The sequence below is a fragment of the Balaenoptera physalus genome, assembly GCF_965194825.1.
Source record: "Balaenoptera physalus genome assembly, chromosome: 3".
Classification (NCBI taxonomy): domain Eukaryota; kingdom Metazoa; phylum Chordata; class Mammalia; order Artiodactyla; family Balaenopteridae; genus Balaenoptera; species Balaenoptera physalus.
Genome location: NC_138890.1, coordinates 67,400,653 through 67,421,555, shown reverse-complemented (window position 1 = coordinate 67,421,555; position 20,903 = coordinate 67,400,653). Strand labels below are relative to the sequence as shown.

The following is a 20,903-nucleotide window of genomic DNA, read 5'->3' as shown; positions in this document are numbered from 1 at the left end:
CAGTGCAGAGACAGAACATTCCTGTCACTGCAGCAAATGGACAACAAGTACTGCTTGGTGGCACAGCAGGCCGCGGGAACCTTTTGGGGGCTGGTGTCTGTTCTGATTGCCAGTGACCATGCTGTGCCAACTGTTAACTTTTTGGAGTAGCACCTGAGTACACTTGCATTTGAATTTAGCAGGACATTCGAGTCTATGGCACATTCCTCAGAAGAGCTCAAAACCTAACACTCCCCTGGCCCCAGGAGCCCAAGTTCAACTCATAGCTCTGGCTATAAAGCCATGGGCAAGTGACTATATTTACATGAGCATATCCCTGTGCCATAACTGTCCCTTCTCCTGCCACCTTCTCCATGAACATAATTGAAAGGATTTCACAATAGGTGCACATCACCGCTCACCCTAAAGGCAAGCTCAGGCAGGATGCCAACAATGAGTCCATCAGAATGTGTCTACAAAAAGTAAAATCATCTAATTTATGTCTAAGTAAAAGGCCACACCACTTATAAACAATCAATGTTTTATAAAAAGACAAATGTACATATTTACACACATGTACATGTGTGGTCACACATGACTTAGTGGTCAGATGACGTTTCCAATTTTAAAAGTCACACTCACACTTGCCTCCCTGGGCCTGCTGGGGGCTGCTGGGGCCTGCCTGAGGGGGCAGGTGGGTGCAGAGCAAGGCACAGTATAAATAAATGCAAAGGCCAAGAGCTTGGGGGAAACGTTAGTGTACACCTCTGATCAGAAATGTGGCAAGGTCCACAAGAAAAAGTGCCAGGTTTTTTCACAAGCCCCTCAGCCTACGCAGGGAGCGGGGCAGAGCTCCTCTGAGGCAGAGGGGGCACTGTCCCACAGGACCCCATTCTTCCTTCACATTTCACTGGCTTTGGAACAGTCCCCAGGGCTCAGCTAGGAAGGGAGGTGGTTCTTTGGGAACAGGATTCACTTAGTGCAATTGTCTCTTAGTGCAGAGCCAGCCCTGGAGTTGGTGCTGTGCTTTCTGAGGTCACTGGCCCGTTCCCTTGGGCCAGCTCAGTGACAGCAAGACCCTCTCCAGGCAGCTGGGCTCAGAGGGAAAAGATGGAGGCTGACTCCTCTCTGAGACCTCCACCTGACACACCAGTCTCAGAACGCCATCTTCCCAGGAAGCAGGGCCAGCTTTACCCCACAAGATAAGCCCAGACCCTGGCCTGCCGGACCCCCAGAGGCCACTGTCCCAAGGAGGAAAGCCCCATCCCTGGTCAGCAGTGGGGTTACACTTTGTCGTATCAAGGGGCCACAGGATTCCTGCTTCTCTGCACCACAGCTGCCATGATGCCAGGTCCTGCTTGCCTAGAGAAGTAAAAGGGGGCCAGGGGCCCACCTATGGTGCACAAGGAATGGCCTGGATGGAGGGCAGCCTGACTGGGGGCAGCAGGCTGTCCAGCCAGCTGGTGTCCATGTTCTTCAGATCTGAAGATATCAGCCCAATATACCCTAGAAGATGTGAAGAAGGTTTTGTGAGGATTGGGGGTGGGGAGGCAGGTGTGTTCTCCCCCCACCCTCCAGCCCTATCCGTGAAGGCCACAGACACAGCAGCCTCTGCTGTCCGCCCCATGGCAGCCTCAATCTTAGGCAAACCTGAGGGCCTGGAAGGAGTAGCCAATTTGCAAGCTGTCTGTACCCAGATGAATTTAACAAGGATGCTTTACCCCTGCTGCTCTCTGGCCCTGCCCCCAAGCCTTCCCCACCCGCTACTTGGTTTTCCCTTCTTTAAGAAACCATATGGATCCAGGGTCTTCTTACCCCCAGGGCTGTCAACTTCTGGCTCCTCCTTGCAGCTGAAGTCTCCATAGACAGAGGTGGGCTGGGCCCCAGGTTCATTGAGCAGGTACCCCTTCCCATCCACGCTTGTCTGCTGCCACCCTGACTGCTCCAAGAGCTGGGGACAGATAAATAAGAAGCCATCAGCTCACTCCCAGTACAGACTCACCCTCTGGCCCTGCCTTCAATGAGCCAACGCTTCCCAGCCAGGATCACATCCTTGGCCATTTTCACATTCTCAAATGGATACAGACGTGGAGTGCAGTTAGGATAGGGGCCTGGGAGGTGAGGGTCTGCCCTGGGCCGACACTCCCACATCTACCTTCTGGCATAGAATCTCCAAGACTTCCCTCTCAACTGGGTAAGGACATATCAACTGGGAGGGTGGCTTAAAGCAATGGTTCACATATTAAGTCAAGAAAAGATGCCTAGAAATTTCAGGTAGAAATAAGGAACTATGCCCATGTCTCCATTTTCTGTGCTGATGGAACAGAGCCTGGGTACAGCTACTACAAAAACTTTTTTACGTTTATTTCAAAAACTGAAGCAGAAAAAAACCTGGAGAATAATTTGCTTAAACAAAGAAAAGCCATCATATTACAGATCCCGAAGGCTGATTACTGAAACCTGATGTGCATTTCCCAAACTAACAGGACTGGGGCATGTTGGGGCGGAGGACACGGGCCAGGGACCCGGCACTGATGGTGGCTGACTCAGAGCTATCTGAGGCCCTAGGACAGCATGTCAGAAACCCAGCCTCCCTCCTGCCCCCACTTCCACAGTGTCTTTCCCACCAGCCAAAGAGGTCAGTGGTCCCCAGCCACATGGATGTGACACTTGTAGGACCATGCAAGCAGACAGGTCACAGCAGCAACTGCCTACACTCCAACTTAGAAGCTCTCACTGGTTCTCTCCCCTGAGAAGTAGCCACCTCAAAAGAGCACTGAAGAAGGAAGGAAGGGGCTTTACCTTCATGATGTCCTCAGTTAATTTCCCTTCCTCGTCCTCATCTGTTGCAGCTGTGGATGGGGAACAGCAGAGAGGTTGGCTGAGGTCAGTCAGCCAGGCTCACCCTGCAGTGCCAGCCCCACCAAGTCCCCCTACCCCTTCACACATGCGCACACACACGCTGGCCTCCCAGTGGATATCTGCCTGCCATGAAGATTCCAGAACAGAACACTGTCCTTGTGACTCAGCCTCTTGAACCCTGAAGCCACACCTCTTCCCCTCTTCCCTCTTCTCTCCAGCCCACCAGTCAGCTCAGTGCCAGGTGGAGCTCTGAGCATCTTTTCTCCCTCAGGAAACCCCTCCTTGGATCCCAACAGTCAGGCAGGCAGGCCAGGCCCCGGAGGCACGAACCTTCAGAGGTGGAGGGCATGGGCGACACCTGAAAGTTGTACAGGTCACTGGTGCTGTCTGGCACAATTTCCACTGGAATGCGCCAGTCGGGGAGAGTGCTACTGACGGCACACGGTGACAGTGCTTCAGGACAACAGAAACTGAGGGTCAGAGCTGTGTGCTTTCTTAGTTTGCCAGGACACCCAGCATCCCCCCCACTCGCAGCCTGCTCCAACAGGTCACCATCTACAAGCACGGTGCCCCCTAGACCCAAGAGAAAGAGCCATCCCACCAACCTATGTGGTCCCCTGCCAGACCCGGCCCACCTTACCTGGAGTAAGGGCCCGTTCAACGTCCAAGTCCTGCCCCATGTAGCCCTGAGTTGTGTAGCTGCTGTGGTCATCAGGCAGGGTGGAGCTGCTGAGTCCATCAGAGAAGGTATCGGGGCTGGATTCCCCAAATGACTGTAGAGGGAGAAAGAAGCTTAGGCCCAGGCTTGCTGGGGCACTCCTTCTACTGCCCACCTGGACTCTCAGGTGACCAAAGGCTAGCTGCTTAGGATCATACTCACCTTCTTCTTGGCCTTGCTCTTAGCATCTCGGCTGGACTTGGACTTTCTCTCTGTGGGGCAGATAGGCTGTCAACCTTGGTACAGGCAGGCATGCCAGCCCCAGCTGACTTCCTTCCTCCTTCCCTCTCTCCCTGAGGGCTTTCCCAGGACCCAGAGCCCTTGGATACCTTTCCTCTGGTTCTTGGTGAGGGGTGGGAGCATCCGGTACACCCGCACAGCTGAACTGCCCTTGTTCCTGCTCTGGTCCTTCACCTCCTCGATATCTGGCAGGGAGTTCATGGCACAGCGAAAGTTGGCCTTCCATGTCTTGGGATCCGGCTCCTTTTCCCCTGCTTTGTATCGGCCTAGTGGGCAGGAAAGTGAAGAGGATCATCAGGACTATAGGTGGGGATCCTCAGCTGTGCCCTGGCTTGGAAGGAGAAAGACAAGAGTACCCCTGAGCTCTCATGCTGCCAGAGATCCACAATGGTCAAACCAGCAGGTATTCCTGGGTGACACTTGTGCAGACCCTGGGCTTCTCAAATGCCCAGACTTGGCTCAAATACATCCAGCAAGCCTCAGCAAAGGGCCTAGCCAGAAGCACTAGAGGGCCCAAGCCCCAAAGTGCTATCTTTGTCACAGATCATGCCCAGTCTCCCTTTGCCTGTCAGCAGCCTGACAGCAGGGACTGGGGCTTATGTGATAATGCTAAACATGGGAATGGACACAGAGTAGGCATCAAAGAATATTTACTGATAGGTGGGCTGACTGGTCCGAGATGGGCCAAGAGCCCCATCCCTGAAGGATAAAAAGAGGTTGCCAACCAGATGGGCCTTGGACCCAGGACTATTGGTCAACATCAAGAAAAAGGAGGGCCTGGATCTCTTTCAGTGTCTGTGCTCACAACTGCTTTTGCCAGGGAGAGCTTTAATCTAGCCACAAACTCCATGAAGCCACACTTTCTAAGATTTTGGCTTCATAAATTCCTTTGTGAACGTGCTGAAATGATGAACCCTCTCCCCAAAAACACAGGTCTGCTCCCTGCCCACCCCTGAATTCTGTACAACATCTCAGGGAGCTCAGAGACCCCAGTGAAGAGCCTCTGTGTTAAGAGAAGTGCCTCCCCTTATCTCCTCCCTGCCCCTCTTAAAGCTGGAGTCCAGGGCACACACCTGTGTGAATGGCCCAGCTCCGAAACAGACAGGCATCCTTGTTGATGTCCCAGCCATGCTTGGCAGCGTGCTTCCATGGGATCTGGAAGATCATCTCCTCCTATACAGCACACAAGCACACATACATTTAAGACCGTGTCAGCTCAGAGACCACAGGCTTTTGGCCTGAATCTGCCCAGCCCCCCAGATCTGGGAAAAGGCTGACTTCCCCTTTTCACCCTGACATCTGGCTTGGGTTGACCCATCCTGAGAATGGCTTAAACAGGCTGCTCCATCACTAGATCTTTCAGAAGGGGCTCTGGGTTCTGATGAGCTAGGGCATCATCAGCTCAGCAAAGACCTCCTTCTGCCTATTACAGATGTGCTAGGACCCATACAGAGTACCCTGGGATGCTTCTCTCAGACTTGTCAGCACCAACATGGAAGTGAGAAGTCAGTTCATTAGATGGAGCTGCTCAGGACAACTGCGACCACTGGCTCCTACACAGGGGGTCCTGGCCATATACCTGTGGGAGCCCAGGGCCAGACTTGGATGATGACTACCTGTGTGACCCTGGCATTGTCACTATACCTCTTTGTCCCTCACTGTTTTCTCTTCCGTGAAATGAAAAAAACACAGTAACAAATATAAAAGCTAAGGTCTCACTGTTATCATTACTGGTGGTTAACAGTATGGATTTTTGAGTCAGACCGCTCAGGTTCAAATCTTGACTTTATCGCTTTTTGTGTGATCTCATCATCTACTTCTCAGTGCCTCAGTTTCCTTATCTGAAAATGGAGATATTAATAGAATCTACCTCACAGGGCTATGTTGAGGATTAAATGACACAATGTAAGTAACATACTTAACATGGTGCCATGCTCGCTCATAGCAAGTGTACAGTAAGCATTAGTTGTTATTATGAATACTATTATTACTACCGAGTCTGCAGGGTCTATGTTGTCCTTTGTGCACCAGCAAGAGGCCTCTTGGGTCTGGACAACTGGTGCAAGGTTAATTCTTGGGTCGCCTGCTGAGCCAGTCACCTTCCTGCCAGCAGTGCCCACTTTTCTGTCTCCTATCTGCCTGACTGGAGCCCTCTAGAATGTTGTGTGTGCTTGTAGGGGTCTCCCTCAGGAGAGACCAGAACTTTGGCTCTGCAGATGCTGGGAGAATCTTGCTGCTGGAAAACTGTCAGTGCCTTCAGGTGGATGCCCAGGGAGGCAGGCAGAAGTCAGCCAGTGGGGCCCTGGCTGGGTCTTGTACACTCCCTGCAGGATCCACTGAGAAATACATCTGCCTGCTCCCTATCACTTCCCTTTTTGAGCTGCATCTGAAGCTTTGGTCCCCTAAAGAACATGGGTTAAAATAGTGGCAGAAAAACCCAAAGAGTAACACTCACTTTATTAATCCAGATCAGCCCTGGGATTTGGTTGGAATTAATCTGCATCTCTAGCCAGGGTCTCATGCGCATCCGAGTGATGGGCATGTTGGCTGTAAAGAGAAGACAGAAGGCTCCTGTTTGGAGTCTGTTGAGCAGCCCCTGGGCACTACCCTGCCCCACCCCAGGTCATTCAATTACCCTCCCCTGCCCTCATCCAGATACCAAGTACTACAATCATGGGGAAGGGGGCTTTCTCTGGAATAAAACTGCCCTCCAAATCTTTTCAGCATCTTGAGCAAAATGCTTCTTCCCTCACCCCCTCCTAGACAGTCTTGGGAGGAGACAGGCATGCATGTGTTAGTTTCAAGATTTATGTGCAGGAAAAGAGACAAAACACAGAGATATCTAAATACCAGAACTTTTCTCCCAAAATTCAAATCCTTTGGGAAGCAAGGGGCTTCTTTTGCTTGATGCCAAGAAATTTTCCTGCTTGAGTTGTTGCCACTAGATGTGCACCTTCCCTAATGGACAAGCAGTCACCCTACATCCTGGACACCCCCCCCCCCCCCCACAATCTATTCTATGCCTCCCTGACAGTCACAGTGTAGAGGCTCGGACGCCAACCCTTCCGGCCTAGTTCCCCTCCTCGGGCGAAGTGGCCCAAGGAACACCTGTGGCGCCTCTTCCCGCGGCCCCGGGAGGTCCTCCAACCATCCAGGGCAGCAAGCCCCAGGCCCCGCCACCTGCATAAATAGCCTGAAACCTGGGGCCTGGGCGCGAGCTGGGACCGCCGAAAGCCGGCGCCGGGAGCAAAGGGCGCCCACGCGCCGGCATACACTCGAGTCCCGCGCACGGCTCCTGGATGCGCGCAACCAACACACAGGGCCACCCAGAGGCGGTCAGCGGCTTCGCGCACACAGAGCTGCGGCAGCCGCCGGGGTCGGGCAACCTCGGCCGGGTGGGAGGTCCACGCCGCGGCCCACCCTCCCCGCGCAGCTGCTTGCCGCTCTCCACTGCCTTCTCGAGTCCGCGCGGGGGCCCAGGCCACGCCGCGAGCCCGCCACTCTCCCGGCTGGGGTTTTCGTCCCCCACTTCCTGGTGCCCAGCACGCTTTTGTTCGACGCCACCGGTGCCCCCTGCGGCGAAGACAGGCTCACCTCGGCTTCAAGCGCTTTTCAGCGGCGGCGCCCGAGGGTCCCGGCGCGGCGAGGGCTGCTGGGCGGGCGCGGGGACCGCGTGGGAGCGGGCAGAAGGCAGAGGATGCCTGGGTCGCGGAGCCGCTGGGCACGGCTGGCCTCGGCTTGGCTCGGCTCCCGCTGGCCTCTGCTCCGCCCGGCTCGGGCGCACGTCCTGCCTCGACGAAGGAGTGGCGCGCTCTGCCGGGGTATCGGCGCCGGCGAGAAATCTAAACACTTAGCGGGATTCCCCCAGCCCAGGCCGGGCCCCGCCTCCTAAAGAGCCGCGAGGGAGCCCATTGGCCAGCGCCGCCTCATCATTTCGGGGAAATCAGGCTGTTGTAGAGCTAGCGGCGAAGGGGAAGTACAGGGCGGCTGCCCCTCCCCACCCCCTCCGGCCTGGCGCCGCCGCCCCGGGGCGAACGCGGGCCCGCCCCGCCGGCTCCCACTCCACCCCCATACCAGCTCGCCCGGAAGAAAGCTGTCCTGGAAAGTCAAACGGCCCCGGCCCATAGTTACTCCCCTCACTCCGCACTCCCCCAGCCTGCTAGCTCCTCTGTCCATCTCCTTGCCCTCCTTTCCTGGGGATGGGGACATCTATCTCCCCAGCCCCGGTGAGGGAGTCACCCGGGCACCTGCGCCTTCTTCAGAGTGGACGCCAGGACTGAATCCCCGGAAAACCAACCTGCTTCCTCAAGCCCGTTAATGGGGTGTCAAGAAGGGAGAGTTTTGGCTCTCAAACTGCCCCCTTTTTGAGGGATGACCCACCTCCAGGTCATTCACCTTCCCTGGAGAAGTAAAGGAAAGCCTGCCCTGCTTGGGGCTGCCAAGATGAGAGGAAATCCCAGCTTGGCCGCTGCTGGCGCAGCCTGCCAATGGACTAGGGACCTCAGTTTCCTCAACTACAAAATAACGATAGCCCTACCTTGCTGGTTTACAGTGACAGAGAGATGATGTCTGTAAAGCATCATGCCCTACTTGGGCAGCAGATGATGCGTGGTTTGCGAGGTCCCTGCCCAGAGTCTAATAGTGACCAGGGAGAGACCTCTTCTGCTTCTCCTTCTACACCCTTGGGACTGCCCCACAAAGGGAGAAGGGTTTCAGAGAAGCCAGGACTGCTGAGTTGAGGTGGGTGTGGGCTAACCTTGGCTCCTCCTAGCACTCCTGCCTTAGGCCACCTCCACAGTCTCATGTGGCCCTTGCATGGGAGCCCCTCGGTGGCAGCATTAGTGTCATCTCTGGGCCCTCAGAGCTTGGCCCAGAGACATTCTGGGCAACATGGGGGAATTGCTTAGGTCTGACCAAGGCCTTAGGTCTAGCCAAAGGATTGGGGAGCCCAGGTCCCAGGCCCCTTGGGAATGGAAGCTATTTAACTCTTGGGCTTACAACTAGACCTTGACCTACTTGTACTTCTAGACGCTGGGCTGAGTGTTCATTTTTCTATCTAGAACTCTGGCACAGCAGGCTTCTTCCTTCAACCCCATCAAGCTGCTGATTCAGAGGTAAATCACTCTTCCAGGCCGGGTTGGTTGTGTCACTCCTGTCACCCCAGCTCTCCCTCCATAGCGGCACCCAGTTGCAATGTTGCAGGCTATAAACAGACACATTGATGCAGCATTCCACCTGTCAGTCACACTAGAGCTTTCTTCCCACAGAGGAAATGGATGGGTCAATCCAATAATGGTGCACCAGAATCTGATGCTGTGACTAAGACCAAGCTTGGTTCCCAGGAAACCAACAGGAATGGGTCAGAGCTGTCTCCCAGATACTGATGGGTGCAGGAGCCAGGAGAGGCAGAAAGGCAGGAAAACTGTGAGGAGTGAGCCTAGCTGGGTGTTAAGCAAAATGGAAGGTGCTGAGGCCCTGGAAGTGGGGAGAAGGGTTGGGGTGCTTTAAGTGACAGAAGGGAGTGGGAATGCACTACAGAAACCAAGACCTTCTGAGCAAGAAGAGCAGAAAACAAGTGGCTCCTGAGTTGCGAAGTCTGTTCTCTGTGCAGCAAATGGGTGCTGTCCTACCCCTAAGAACCTGACATAGCCACTGGAGAATTCAGAGTGAGATTAGGGAAATGAAGTTTGCGTTTCATGTGGTCTGAGGAATTGACCCTGTGAAGGCAACAGGAGAGTGTAAAAAGTGCTTTAAAACAAGAACTTTATTTTAATTCATAATCATCTGTATATATATATCTATAATGAGCATCTTTCTGTGTCATGAAATGTACTTCTGCAATATCATTTGTAATGGGTACATATTATTCTATCATAAGGATAAATAAAAATTTACCCAATTAATCCCCTATTGTAGGACATTTAGGTTATTTCCATTTTTTCATAATACAGACAGCGCTGTGTAGCTAAATCTTTGCGCACATCATAATTTTTTGCTAAGGAGAAATTCCCCAGTGTTAGTATTTACCAGTGAAATTGTCATTTACATTTTTGAAGTGTTCTTTGCATTTTTTTTTTTTTTTTTTACTTTTAACTTTAGGGATTCTTATGTAATCTTGAAGTCTATAAGAATCTGCTTATCATGATTGGGGGTGCTATACTCCAAGTCAGTGAAATAAAGCTAACCCCTGTTTAAGTATCTCAAATTTTTATTGTAACTGTTCTTGATGAATCCCATTCTAAGATATATCACACATTCCTTGGGAAGCTGGACAGAATATATATTGTCCTTTTCAGGTTTCTCTTAGTAGTTCAGGGCTGGCCCTTTACCCTCTCTGACTCAAAATACTCATCTTCTGTAATTCCAGCCATCCCCTCTGTGCAGGTGACCTCCCAACCCAAGCTCTGGCTGCCTTCTGGGTGATCTTCTACAACCCTATCCACAGATTCACACACAAGCAAGCAGAACTTTTCACCTCCCCCTTCCACACTGCCCCAGCAGCTTTCTCTCTTCCTAATTCCAGCTCCCTCTCTGGTGAACTCTTTGCCTCACCTGGTCCTCTGGTCTTCCTTGCCTGAATCAAGTCCTGCTTTCACATTTCAGGATCAGACTATTGTTGCCACAGCCTCCCCCTGAGACTCCCTCCCTGTCAGGCCTGCCCCTGCAGGCACCTCTGCCCTAGGATTATCTCCCTAATTTTGATGACCTCCCTAACATTCAGGTCCACACAGGAGCCTTGTGGTTCCCTCAGACTCCTTAGCCCCACATTCAATTCACTGCTAACTCTGGTCCCAAGGGTCCCATTCCAACCTTCTTTCCCACAACTCCCCTACCCTTGGCAGTAACTACAGGGCGGTGGAAAGAGAGTCTAGGAGTCTCATGCAGTGGAAAGAGAACATGGGATTTGAGTCTGAAAGCTGTGTGCTTGTGCTTTGCCATTTGCTGTGTGACCTTAGGCAGGTTACTGTCCCTCTCTGGGTCTCAGTTTTCTCTTCTGTAAAATAGAGGTACTCTCTGCACATCTGTCCTAATTGTTACAAAGATGAAATTAGATAGACTATCAAACTCCTTTCTAAACTGTAAAATGTTAGTCAAAGGACATGTGTTCACAGTAAAGCATGAACCTTTCACTGTATTTCCATTCTCTGAACACACTTTGTGTTTTTCTCCTGTCTTTGCTCCTTCCATTTGCTCCTCATCCCTGACTTCCTAGGATACTTAGCAACACTCACCTCACCCGCCATTCCCCCTTGCTCTCTCAATCTTAGTTCTCCCCCTCCCATTCCCCACCCCCCCCACGCCCGCCGCACTTCAATTTCAGTCTCTGTTTTAAGGCCCAGAGCAAATGCCTGGTCTTCTATGAAGCACCTCCAAAGCAGCCAACCAGAAATCCTTCCCCTCCTCAAAACCCCCTAGCCCTTAACATTCATGTTTTCTTTTCTCCACTTATCACCTTCTGGGTGGTGACCTTCTGGGGAACAAAGTCTGCTGGGGTTTTTTTTTGGCCAGGCCACACAGCATGCGGGGGATCTTAGTTCCTTGACCAGGGATCGAACCCGTGCCCCCTGCAGTGGAAGTGCAGAGTCTTAACCACTGGACCACCAGGGAAGTCCCAAAGTCTGCATTTTTCTGCAAGAGACCTGAGCGGGTTCCTCACACTGCAGCTGGAGTTAGCTGGGGGTTAGCTCTGGAGTAGGGTCTCACTCAAAGGGTACCTCCCATCTATACTATCACTCAATGAGGGTAAATTTATTGCAGTTTCTCTGTATTAGGCTCTGGGGTTTTCTGGGCTGGCAGAAGAGGCTGACTGGCTGGCAAGACCTCCTTTGAGATGACTTCTGCAATCAGGCTGCTTGGGGCAAGATCACCTCTATGGAAACCTTCCTCGGTGGACCAAATCATGTCCCTAGCCCCCTCTCTCAGGCTCTCAGAACACAGTGTTCACCCCCTGGGTGGGTTCCAGTTAGTCCTGAAGTACAGCACCCAGCAAGGTTTTAACTAGGGTTTTGAGAGTAGGGCAGCCCTGGGCCCCTGTGGCGCCTGCTACCCAGAGAAGAGGCCACAGTCCCCAAAGCAGATGAACCCCAGCAGGCGTTCCACCTCCCAGGTCCAGAGGGAGGGCTCTCTTAGATGCTAAAAGTCCCTCCCAGCCATCCTCTATTTTCACAGCAACCTGGGAGGCAGGCAGTCCTAAACTATCAAGTGCAGAACACAAAGCCAGGCATAAAATAATCTGAAAGCAACAAAAGCTTGAAGATAGAATCTAGGCGTCATCACCCTGGCTGAAAGGAGCCTAATTATAGATAAAGAAAGTTGTTTCTTAATTCATTCAACAAATATGAATGGCATTCCTGCTCTGGGTCAACTACAGGTTTGGCCCTGGGGATGTGCTGAGGCACGAGACTAGCCCCTCCCCTCTCGCAGCTCCGGCAAAAATGGTGTATGACACAGCAGAATAAACGTTGTGCTGTTATAAGAATCCTAAACGCAGAGTGGGAGGCTGCAGCTGGCTGGGAAAGCACTAGGGGTCCTGCGATGTAAGAGTGGGCCGAGAATTGCTCCAGCGCTCTGGGCTGTTCGGAACCCCGGAGGAGGAGCGGGGTGTCAGTGTGGGCTGACGCTGATGCCCTGTGCAGTTTCATTTCTTATAAACACTGCATTGGGAGGAAAGAGGCCTCGGCCCTCCATCCGCCCCAAGGGGCCCCGAGGCGGGGGTGAGGCTCTGCGGCCAGGCTCGGCGGCCGCGACCCGGAATGGGGCTGGATGGGAGCAGCACCCTCCTCCCCCACGCAAATGGGCCTTGCACCACGGCCAGCGTCCCTGGCAGGCTTCTTGGCCTTTATGGGGGCAGCAGCACCCCTACTTCAACCTGGGTAATCGAAACCCGATCTGGAGCCCTTCACCGCCAGGTGACCCACGCTCGCGCTGACCGGGCTTGAGATGGGTGTGTGTTTGGAGGGGAGGGGGCCCAATCCCTTCCGGCCAACTTCCACATTCCTGCTCGGCCCCGGCTGGGGGTGAATTGGGGTGAGCAGCCGGCTCCGGGCTGGCCGGCTTCCTGGAAAGGGAGGGAGGGAGGGAGGGAGAAAGCAAAGCTTCCAGTCCTGCGGCCCGGGTGGCTGCCTGGGACCGCCCCTCCCCCTCCCCAGCTGGCTGCCCCGCCCGTGCCAGGCGGCTCACCTGCCGGCAGCCTGCCGGGGCACTTCCTCCTCCTTCTCTGCCCAGCCTCTGGCTGCGGGCCACAGGTTTGCAGCCAGCTCCACAGCTACAGACTTTGTGACCTCGGGCAAGTTGCTAAACTTCTCTGTGCCCGCCCTCCCAAGATGAAGCTAGCCACACTCGGGGTGCAGAGCTCTTTGTAAATGCCCCTCCGCCCCTTCCCTGGTTTGGCGGACACACAGTAGGCGCACAGAAATGGCGCCCACCTCTACGTTGCTGCAGGGGAGGCCGCACTGCGTCCCCTCCCTCGCTGGGCACTCCGCCATCCGATGCAGCCAGAGCGATCGGGTTAGACTTGCAGCTTTCCTGTGGGAGGCGCGGGTGGTGCTGGGTCGCTGGGGACGATTCCCGCGGGGGGTGGGCGCCGAGCCGAGCCCAGGCACTCAGAGGGCTCCCCACCTCCGCCTCGGCCCTGCCGGTGGGGGAAGGGCCGCTCCGGCCGCCCAGTTCGGATCCGGCCCCTCACGCAGGCCCCAGCCCCCAGCCCCCCAGCCCCCAGCCGGCGCGGAAGGCGGGGCCTGGGTTTCGGTTTCTTGCAAACGCCGAGGCGACAGGGAAATCGAGGAGTTTCCGGGAACCAAGCCGGGAGCGCAGAGGTTCGCAGGCTGCGGATGGGGGAGGAGGAAGGGGACGGGCGGGCGTCCAGTGTCGCGGGTCCGTGGCCCTCTGGAAGTTCCAGCGGGAGCGGGGGAAAACCGGCCTCGGAAAAGCCCCACCTGAATGCACCTGCCCCCAGCCCGCTCCCGGGTGGCGTTCCTTCAGAAGGGGGCGTGGTGGGGTGTGGATGAGGGAGCTATACTTGCATGGGAGGAGGGCATTGTGGGCAGGCAAGAAGTGTCTGAGGAATGTGGAGGCCCCCCTTCAATGGCTGAGGTTCCCAATTGTACCACTCGCTGTCGCGGTCACATCCTGATTTATTGTCTTCATAGCTCTTACCATTGCTGAACTTATCCTTTTTGTGTATTTTATTTGCTGGAGGATTCCTCCTACCTGTCTTGGAGCCCCTTGAGGTGCGGGCCTGCCTGCCTAGTCCAGCCTGCTGGGTCCTTCGGGCCTCGAATGGGGCTAACACAAGGAGGGTCTCAGTGAGTGCTGATTGAATGAATGAAGAAATGGAGTGAGTTAGAGGTATTTAGGGTGGGCCTTGTGGCCTTCTGACCTGCTCCCAGGGGACCTCTGGGCCCATCTCTTCTTGGCCCCTAGCCCAGTCAAGTCATGCTGATGCCCCCAGCCAAAGGAGGCCCCCCTCTGTAAGAGAGGCCTTAGCCTCTTTGGGAGGGAGTCCCCTGTGGCTCCCTGAGAACTGCCCTCCAGATGGGGTGCTTGGGCAGTGAGCAGACTGGCGTCATCACAGAGGAATGCTGGCTGTGGGGTCGGCCACTTCCTTCCCTCCCCAGGGCTTGCAGCTCAGGCCAGGGATGATTGTGGGTTGGGCCTGGATCTGAGCCAGGGAGGCTGGGAGTTTGGGATGGTGAGGCAGAGTCCAGCACCCTCCCCCCCACCACCTCTTCAGACCAAAGTAATAGCTGCCATGAAGGTGGGCAGTGCTGCCTGCAAGCCCATATTTCCTAAATTCTTGCTTTTGAGCTCCTACGTAGGGATCTCCTTACTTACAGTCTGGAGAACATGGCTCTTGGAAAGACACATCGAACAGGTAGAGCTCCCTCAGTCCAGAGGAGCTGAGGGTGGGGCAGCTAGCAGTGGTGGCCACTCTGGAGGCAGCCAGTTAGCTAGTGGAGGGGCAGACAGACCCTTAAGCATTCCTTGTCCAGTCCAGCATTGATTTCCTCTGGTCCAGGCTCAGGATCAGGGTGGTTGGCCTGGGAGAGGGCCAGGGAAACTCCAAATGCTGCAAGAGTGGAGCGTGTGCTATGAGCACAGCCCCTGGTGACCCTGGTGACTCAGCCTGGGAATCCCGACTCCAGGGGCTGCCCTGGAAATAAGGCTTAAGACAGTGAGGGGGGTGCACCTAAGGGGTCCAGGGACCATGGCAGCAGTTTAGTGAGGTCCCAGACCAAATAGGGTCTTGTCCTCTCCTTCTCCTGGGCTCAAGTCTGGACCCACTGATGCTGTTCCTCTGCCTAGTCCAAATAGTATCTTTGAGGCAGAGAACCCAACCCTGATCCTAGCTCATAAATTGGACTTGGTGGAGGACCTGATCTTCAGAGTGTCTGTGTTGGGCTCCATTTGAGGTCACATTTTAGAAACAGTAGATGTAGCTTAAACTAGAAAATATCAACAGGAATACGTCTTTGTAGCTTGGACTCAGCAAGTGCTGAGTTATAGGAACATTCATAGAAGGAAAGCAGGGCAAGAGGCAAGAGAAGAAGGGGCCGGTCCAGTGGGTGCTCTGTCCTGTTCACTGCTGTAGCCTCCAGATCCAGCCTTGGCTGAGCACAGCAGGTGCCCTATGAACCAGTGTGGCATGGATGGGGATGGATAGATGGACGATGGTTTCAGATTGTCTCAGCAGCATGCACGTTTTCCCTGAGATGGTCTTGGCAACAGACAGTTTTCACAGAAACTCATGGATGCCCCCAAAGGGAGGGAGGAAGGGAGGGACATGGCTTCCCTGAGTAGCACTGTGGTCATTTCTGTCTGGTTCTATCCTTCCAAGGGGATCTTTGCTCTCTCTTCCATTGCCCTGTTCACATGTGTGTCGTCTCCCGGTCCTGCAGAGAGACTGGGAGTCTAGTGACGAGGGCCTGCCAGCCACTTAACAAGGGGAAGGAGCTGTTAACATCAGGTAGGGTCTCTCTTCCTCTCCTGGAAGGTAGGTCCACAAAGGGCCTCAATTTAGATAGAACCTCAGCCAGGTGTGAGAGGTTCCAGTCCTTTCTCTGCATGAGTAAGTCCTCAGGAAGTATCTGTTGGCTGACTGAGTGACTGGCGGGAGGGGTGAAAAGTCAGCAGAGACCCACCTGCCTGGCTAGTCCAGAGAGAGCATGACTGTCTGCCCTCCAGCTTGGCAAGTGAGAGACTACAATGAGCATGTCACCATGTCAGATAGCCAATGTGAAATGCTGCTCTGGGAGTATTTCAGAGGACTGGGTCCATATTGGGGGGCAAAATGGACCAGGGTTTGCTGGGAGAAGGAGCTCTGAGCCAGGAGGCCTCAGGTGACTGGCCACCCCCAGGAAACAAAAGCTAGTCTCCCTTCCTCGAGAACCCTCAAGAACATTGGAGAAGGCTTCCCACAGCCTCATGGGCTGGAGCACACATGTATTACTTTATTTTTAGTGGAGTGGTAACTCCAGAAGGCTGAAGACTTAGGGGCATCTGATGATCACAAAATGTTACTCAGCCCTGTGCCTTTGCCAGCCATGCAGGGGGACTTAGAAGTGAGTAGGCACAGTTCCCACCACTAAGCTGGATGTGAGCTCTCCAAGGACAAGAGATGTGGTTATTACACTCAGAGCCATTTCCCTGGCACCCAGCACACTCCTTGCAAACAGTAGGCACTTAGTAAGTGTACTCGATTACAGAATGACAGATGTATGTCCTACCTGGAGTGTAAGGCGAAGGAGCAGCAATGCTGGGGTGTGGGGACAGGAGCAATTTATCTCAGCCAGTGTTCGCAGATGGCCACGCTGAGGAGCTGGCATTCAGCAGGGCCTTGAAGGATGATGAGTCAGCAGTGGGAGAGGGTGTTTAGGATGCAGGAACAGCCCAAGCAAAAGCCTGGAGGCTCAAAAGTGCAGGACAGATCCTACACTGTGGTGTGGCCTTGTATGGCTGCTTTAGGAACTAAGGCTGGACCAGCCAACCAGGGCCACACTGTGAAGAAGCTTGAATGCTCCTCAGGAGTATGGACTTGATCCTGGCAGACAGGGCTCTGAGGGGTGAGACCCATGGTTTCTCTCCTTCTGGAGAACCAAGGTCTGTCATCAGATGTTTGTTGAAGTAAACTCTAGGCCAGGCCCTATGAGAGTAACTGGGAGTCTGACCTGTGCTTTAGAAAACTTTCTGTGGAGGAGGCACTCATGCAACTCTGTTCTTGCATGACCATGAGAGTGAGTGCCTCCTTAAATGTTGTACCATAGGCCCCTGCTTGCATCGCCCTAGTCTGGGACCCTGCTGCACACTGGATAGGAGGCAGCTCAGGTAGCTCCATGTGGCTTAGGGCTCTGGCCATAGGGGATAGAGAGAAGTGGGCCTGGTTGAGAGCAGGATCCGTGGATGGTCAGGATGTGAGATGGGTTGGAGCAAGACCCTTCTCAGTCCCTCCCTAGGTTCCCCACTCTGGGAGAAGTGTATGGAAACCCCCACTCTGCCTAAGGGGCCTTTGCTTCGGTCTTAGGTTGTGAGTCTGGGGAACTGAGGGCACTGAGCTAAAGAGTAGGGCAGGAAGTCAAAACTCACAGTTTGCCCCAGGAATGCCCAGGTCGCTGGTGATCACAGCCAGAACCAGAAACAACATACCAGCACCGCTTGGCCCTGCCCTTTGGACACTGCGTGTGTGGGTACAGCAGGTAAGGAAGGCCGGATGAGGACGCCCCACTGCTGGATGGGGTGTGTCTATCAATTCATCATCCCTCTGCTATCCAGCAGGACCAGAGTCCACCTGCTAGGGGATTAGCAGTTCTGCTCCCAAGCCCCAGCCCTCTGGATGCTCTGACCATGTGGCAGCAGTGCCCCCTGCTGGATAGCACCCTCGGGGTCTAGGGAAGAGAAGAGGGTGCATGGACAATGCTGGCTCAAAGGGTAGGAGCAGGAATTGAGGATGGACTTTGGCTAAGGTAGATAGGCGGGTGCCACCTGGTAAACAAAGCACCTGCTTCCTGGTCAGTAACCTTTAGCAGACTCCAAGAAAAGGGAGACGTGGGGTTTCTAAGGTGAGGGGAGGCGAGAGAAAGAGGACCCTGTCCTCTCCTCTGGTGTCATGTCCCAAGAAGGCCTGCATCCTAGACAGAGCACACATCTCCTCAGGTGGGCTCAGGAGCCCCATCAGGTTCTCCCAGAGCAACCCCCCTGGTCCCTAGAGGGATTTGTCCTGGGACTGAGGGCCAAGGGGTAGGCTTGTGAGGGGACAGTGCCTTAGGCACTCTAAAAAGAGGAAGAGTCATCCCCAGACAGAATTCCTACCCCAGCTGTCCAGTCCAGGCTGAGAATGGAGACAGGGACATGTCAGAGAACAGGAATCAGAGAGTCCATGAGCAGCTGCCTGGCTTCTCAGATTCAAACCTTATCTGGACTCATTCCCCTCCTGAGCCCCAGGCCAGTGCCTCGGACACAGGGACCAATTGGGAGTGCAATGAGATGCCCAGCGGACAGAGGAGTGAGAGGACCCCACGTGTGCCACCTCGGTCCCCCTATCTCTGAGCCAGAAAGTCCACAAACAGGGCCACACCCTGGGCAGCCACTTCCCAGGAGTTTCTGCCACTAAAAAAGAAGGTGGCTTTCCCCGACAAGTCGTGCTCTCCCATAGCCCTGGCACCTGGAGTCCCCACCTCAGATAAGAGGCTTCTGGGAGTTTGTTTACATCGTGACTCTTGGTTACAGTGAGGCTTCACCTGGCTCCTCGGAGCCCAGGCAGCAGTCTTGACCCCCAGGAAACTTGTTTCCCAGGCCAAAACGGTGTGGGTGTTTGCTGTTCTCTTTGAGACAGACCCTAGAGAAGGCCTAGTGCTCAGGAGAGCAGTTCCTCACCATGGCCCAGGTGTGACCTTAGCAGCCATCTTGATGCAGCAGGACAATGTAAGCTCCTCACAGAGACTCCTCAGAGCCCTCAACTACCAGGCTCTCAGGGAGAGATGAGGCCTATAGGAGGATCCTTGAAGAGAAGAAACGGACGCTGTATGCTGAAACTGCGTACACACCCTAGGTGCCAGCTCAGCCAGCAGGCCTGGTGCCACATGGCCTGAGAGAGGGTGGAGGCCCTGGGAGCAGTGAGCTGTCACCCGTTCGTGGGAGGGCTGGCCCACCGTGCTGAGGATTGTGGGATGGGAAAATCAACTTGCAGACCCCCGGAAGCACAGGAGCAGAGTGAACAGTGGATTAGGTCAAAAGGGTCTAATTTCCTTTGACAAGCAAGCCTTGTGAAGGCCTTCTGGGCTGTGCCTATGAACTGCACCATTACCTCGTGTGCATTCTGTGTGGGCCTCACAGCCCTAGCAACCAAAGTAGAGCTGTCCCTTGGGTGGGAGCCCACACCAGAGCCAGGGACATGACAACTCTGTCACAAAGCTCCCAAAACACTTCTAGAGGAATTGATCTTCTCTCAAGCTTCTCTGCAGTTTTTCTCTTGTCCTTTTCCTGCATATGTGTCTTTTCTCTCCCACTTCTAGCCCAGGGATACTTTTGATCATTGGTGCCATGGGGATGGATTACTTGACAAATTCAGACAGCAAACATTTACTCTCTAGCCAGGTGACAGGCACAGAGGTCGGTGCTATGGGCACAGACATTCAACCTGTACTATGTACAGCCTGAACTATGTGCCAGGCATGGCTCTAGACACTAGGGATATAGAAATGAATAAGATGAAGTCCCTGCTGTCATGAAACTCATATTCTAGTGAAGGCAGGCAACAAACAACAAGGAGAGTGTCATACTGTGATAACTATTCTGCAGAGAAATAAAATAGCATGATGTCATAGACAGTATGGAGGTAGCAACTTTAGATTTTGTGTTCAAAGAATATCTGTCTAAAGGAATGATATTTTAACTTTCTAAATGACAGAAGGGGCAGCAATGTGCAAAACAGTGAAGAGCACTCCAGGCAGAGGGAATAACTAGTGCAAAGGTCTTGGGAAGAGAACAAACTCAGTGTGTTTAAGGAAAAAGATTCTTGTGACTGCAGCATGGAAGCCAAGGGGGAGAATGATAGAAGATGCGGCCAGTAAGATAGGCAATGGTCAGATAATGTGGGGCATTTGGGGCTTGAGCGTATGCCAAGGGAATGGAGAGCCTTTGTATGATGTTATGTATGGAGGTGAAATGATTCAGTGTGCATTTTTAAATGCTCACTAGCTGCTGTTTGCAGATTGGACTGTGGTCTAGTCCAAGTCTTTCTGCAAGTGTGGAAGCAAGAAGACCATGGGGAGGCCAGTGTAGGAGGATGATCCTGGAGAGATGAACCAGGGTGGTGGTGGTATCAATGGAAAGAACAGGGAGTGGATCCAGGTAGAGTATGGAGGGGAAGCCAAACAGAGCTGAAGAATGGGAGAAAATATTTGCAAATCATATGTCTGATAAATGACTTGTATATAGAATATATAAAGAATGCTTAAAGCTCAATTATAAGAAGACAACACATTTTTTAATGGCCAGAAGATTTGAATGGCTATTTCACCAAAGAAGATATGCATATGGCAGATAAGCACATGAAAAGATGCTCAACATCAGTAGTCATTAAGGACATGCAAACTGAAACCACAATGAAATACCACTACACATCTACTAAGAAGGCTAAATGAAAAAGACTACACCAAGTATTGGCAATGATATGGAGCAGCTGGAATGCTCCTAAGCTGCTGACAGAATGTAAAATGATACAACTACCCTGGAAAACATTTTGGCATTTTCCTAGAACGTTAAATATACACCTACCATATAACCTAGGCTTTCCATTCCTAGGTATGTATGCAAAATAAATGAAAGTATGTGTTCACGCAAAGATTTGTACATGAATGTTTATTGCTGCTTAATTTGTAAAAGACAGAAACTGGAAACAACAAAAATGACCGTTAATAAGAGAATGGATAAATAGATTGTAGCATATTTATACAGTGGAATACCACGTGGCAGTAAAAAGGAATGAACTAGGTAACATAGAGTAAATATCCTCTTCCCTGTCTCTCCCAGTGAATGCAACATTAAAACCTAGACAAAATGCATGGAAGACTTTCAAGAGTAAATAGTAGCAGGTGAATTGGGGAAGAAA

The 20,903-nt window shown here is 53.2% G+C and overlaps 2 protein-coding genes across 8 annotated transcripts in view; one reads left to right on the top strand and one right to left on the bottom strand.

Moving 5' to 3' along the window:
- Positions 1–20,903, top strand: part of LOC309657628 (uncharacterized protein) — a 107,310-nt gene that overhangs the window by 70,912 nt on the left and 15,495 nt on the right. For 2 of the 6 annotated variants that reach the window (XM_082455373.1, XM_082455372.1), the window contains one exon: positions 5,232–6,246. The exons of the other annotated variants lie outside the window; for them this stretch is intronic. In XM_082455373.1, the coding sequence (XP_082311499.1) occupies positions 5,232–5,240 (9 nt within the window). In that variant the 3' untranslated portion in view covers positions 5,241–6,246. Of the gene's footprint in view, positions 1–5,231; positions 6,247–20,903 lie in introns of those variants that run through there. 6 annotated transcript variants of the gene reach the window in all.
- On the bottom strand, positions 504–7,631 carry IRF1 (interferon regulatory factor 1). Of its 2 annotated transcripts, XM_082455367.1 has the most exons (10): positions 7,394–7,631; positions 6,255–6,346; positions 4,873–4,972; positions 3,889–4,065; positions 3,722–3,771; positions 3,482–3,614; positions 3,172–3,294; positions 2,782–2,831; positions 1,795–1,930; positions 504–1,485 (listed from the first exon to the last, which is right to left on the bottom strand). In XM_082455367.1, the coding sequence occupies exons 2-10, from the start codon at positions 6,339–6,341 to the stop codon at positions 1,373–1,375; spliced, it is 969 nt and encodes a 322-aa protein (XP_082311493.1). In that variant the 5' UTR covers positions 6,342–6,346; positions 7,394–7,631; the 3' UTR covers positions 504–1,372. The 2 variants fall into 2 exon arrangements, with proteins under 2 accessions (XP_082311493.1, XP_082311494.1); XM_082455368.1 differs by lacking the exon at positions 6,255–6,346.

Coding starts and splice junctions, on each gene's coding strand:
- IRF1 (XM_082455367.1), bottom strand. CDS start 6,341: ATGCCCATCACTCGGATGCGCATGAGACCCTGGCTAGAGATGCAGATT. Junction 4,066..4,872: donor GAGCTGGGCCATTCACACAG/GTGTGTGCCCTG, acceptor CCTGCCCACTAG/GCCGATACAAAGCAGGGGAA. Junction 2,832..3,171: donor CATGCCCTCCACCTCTGAAG/GTTCGTGCCTCC, acceptor CCCCATCCACAG/CTGCAACAGATGAGGACGAG.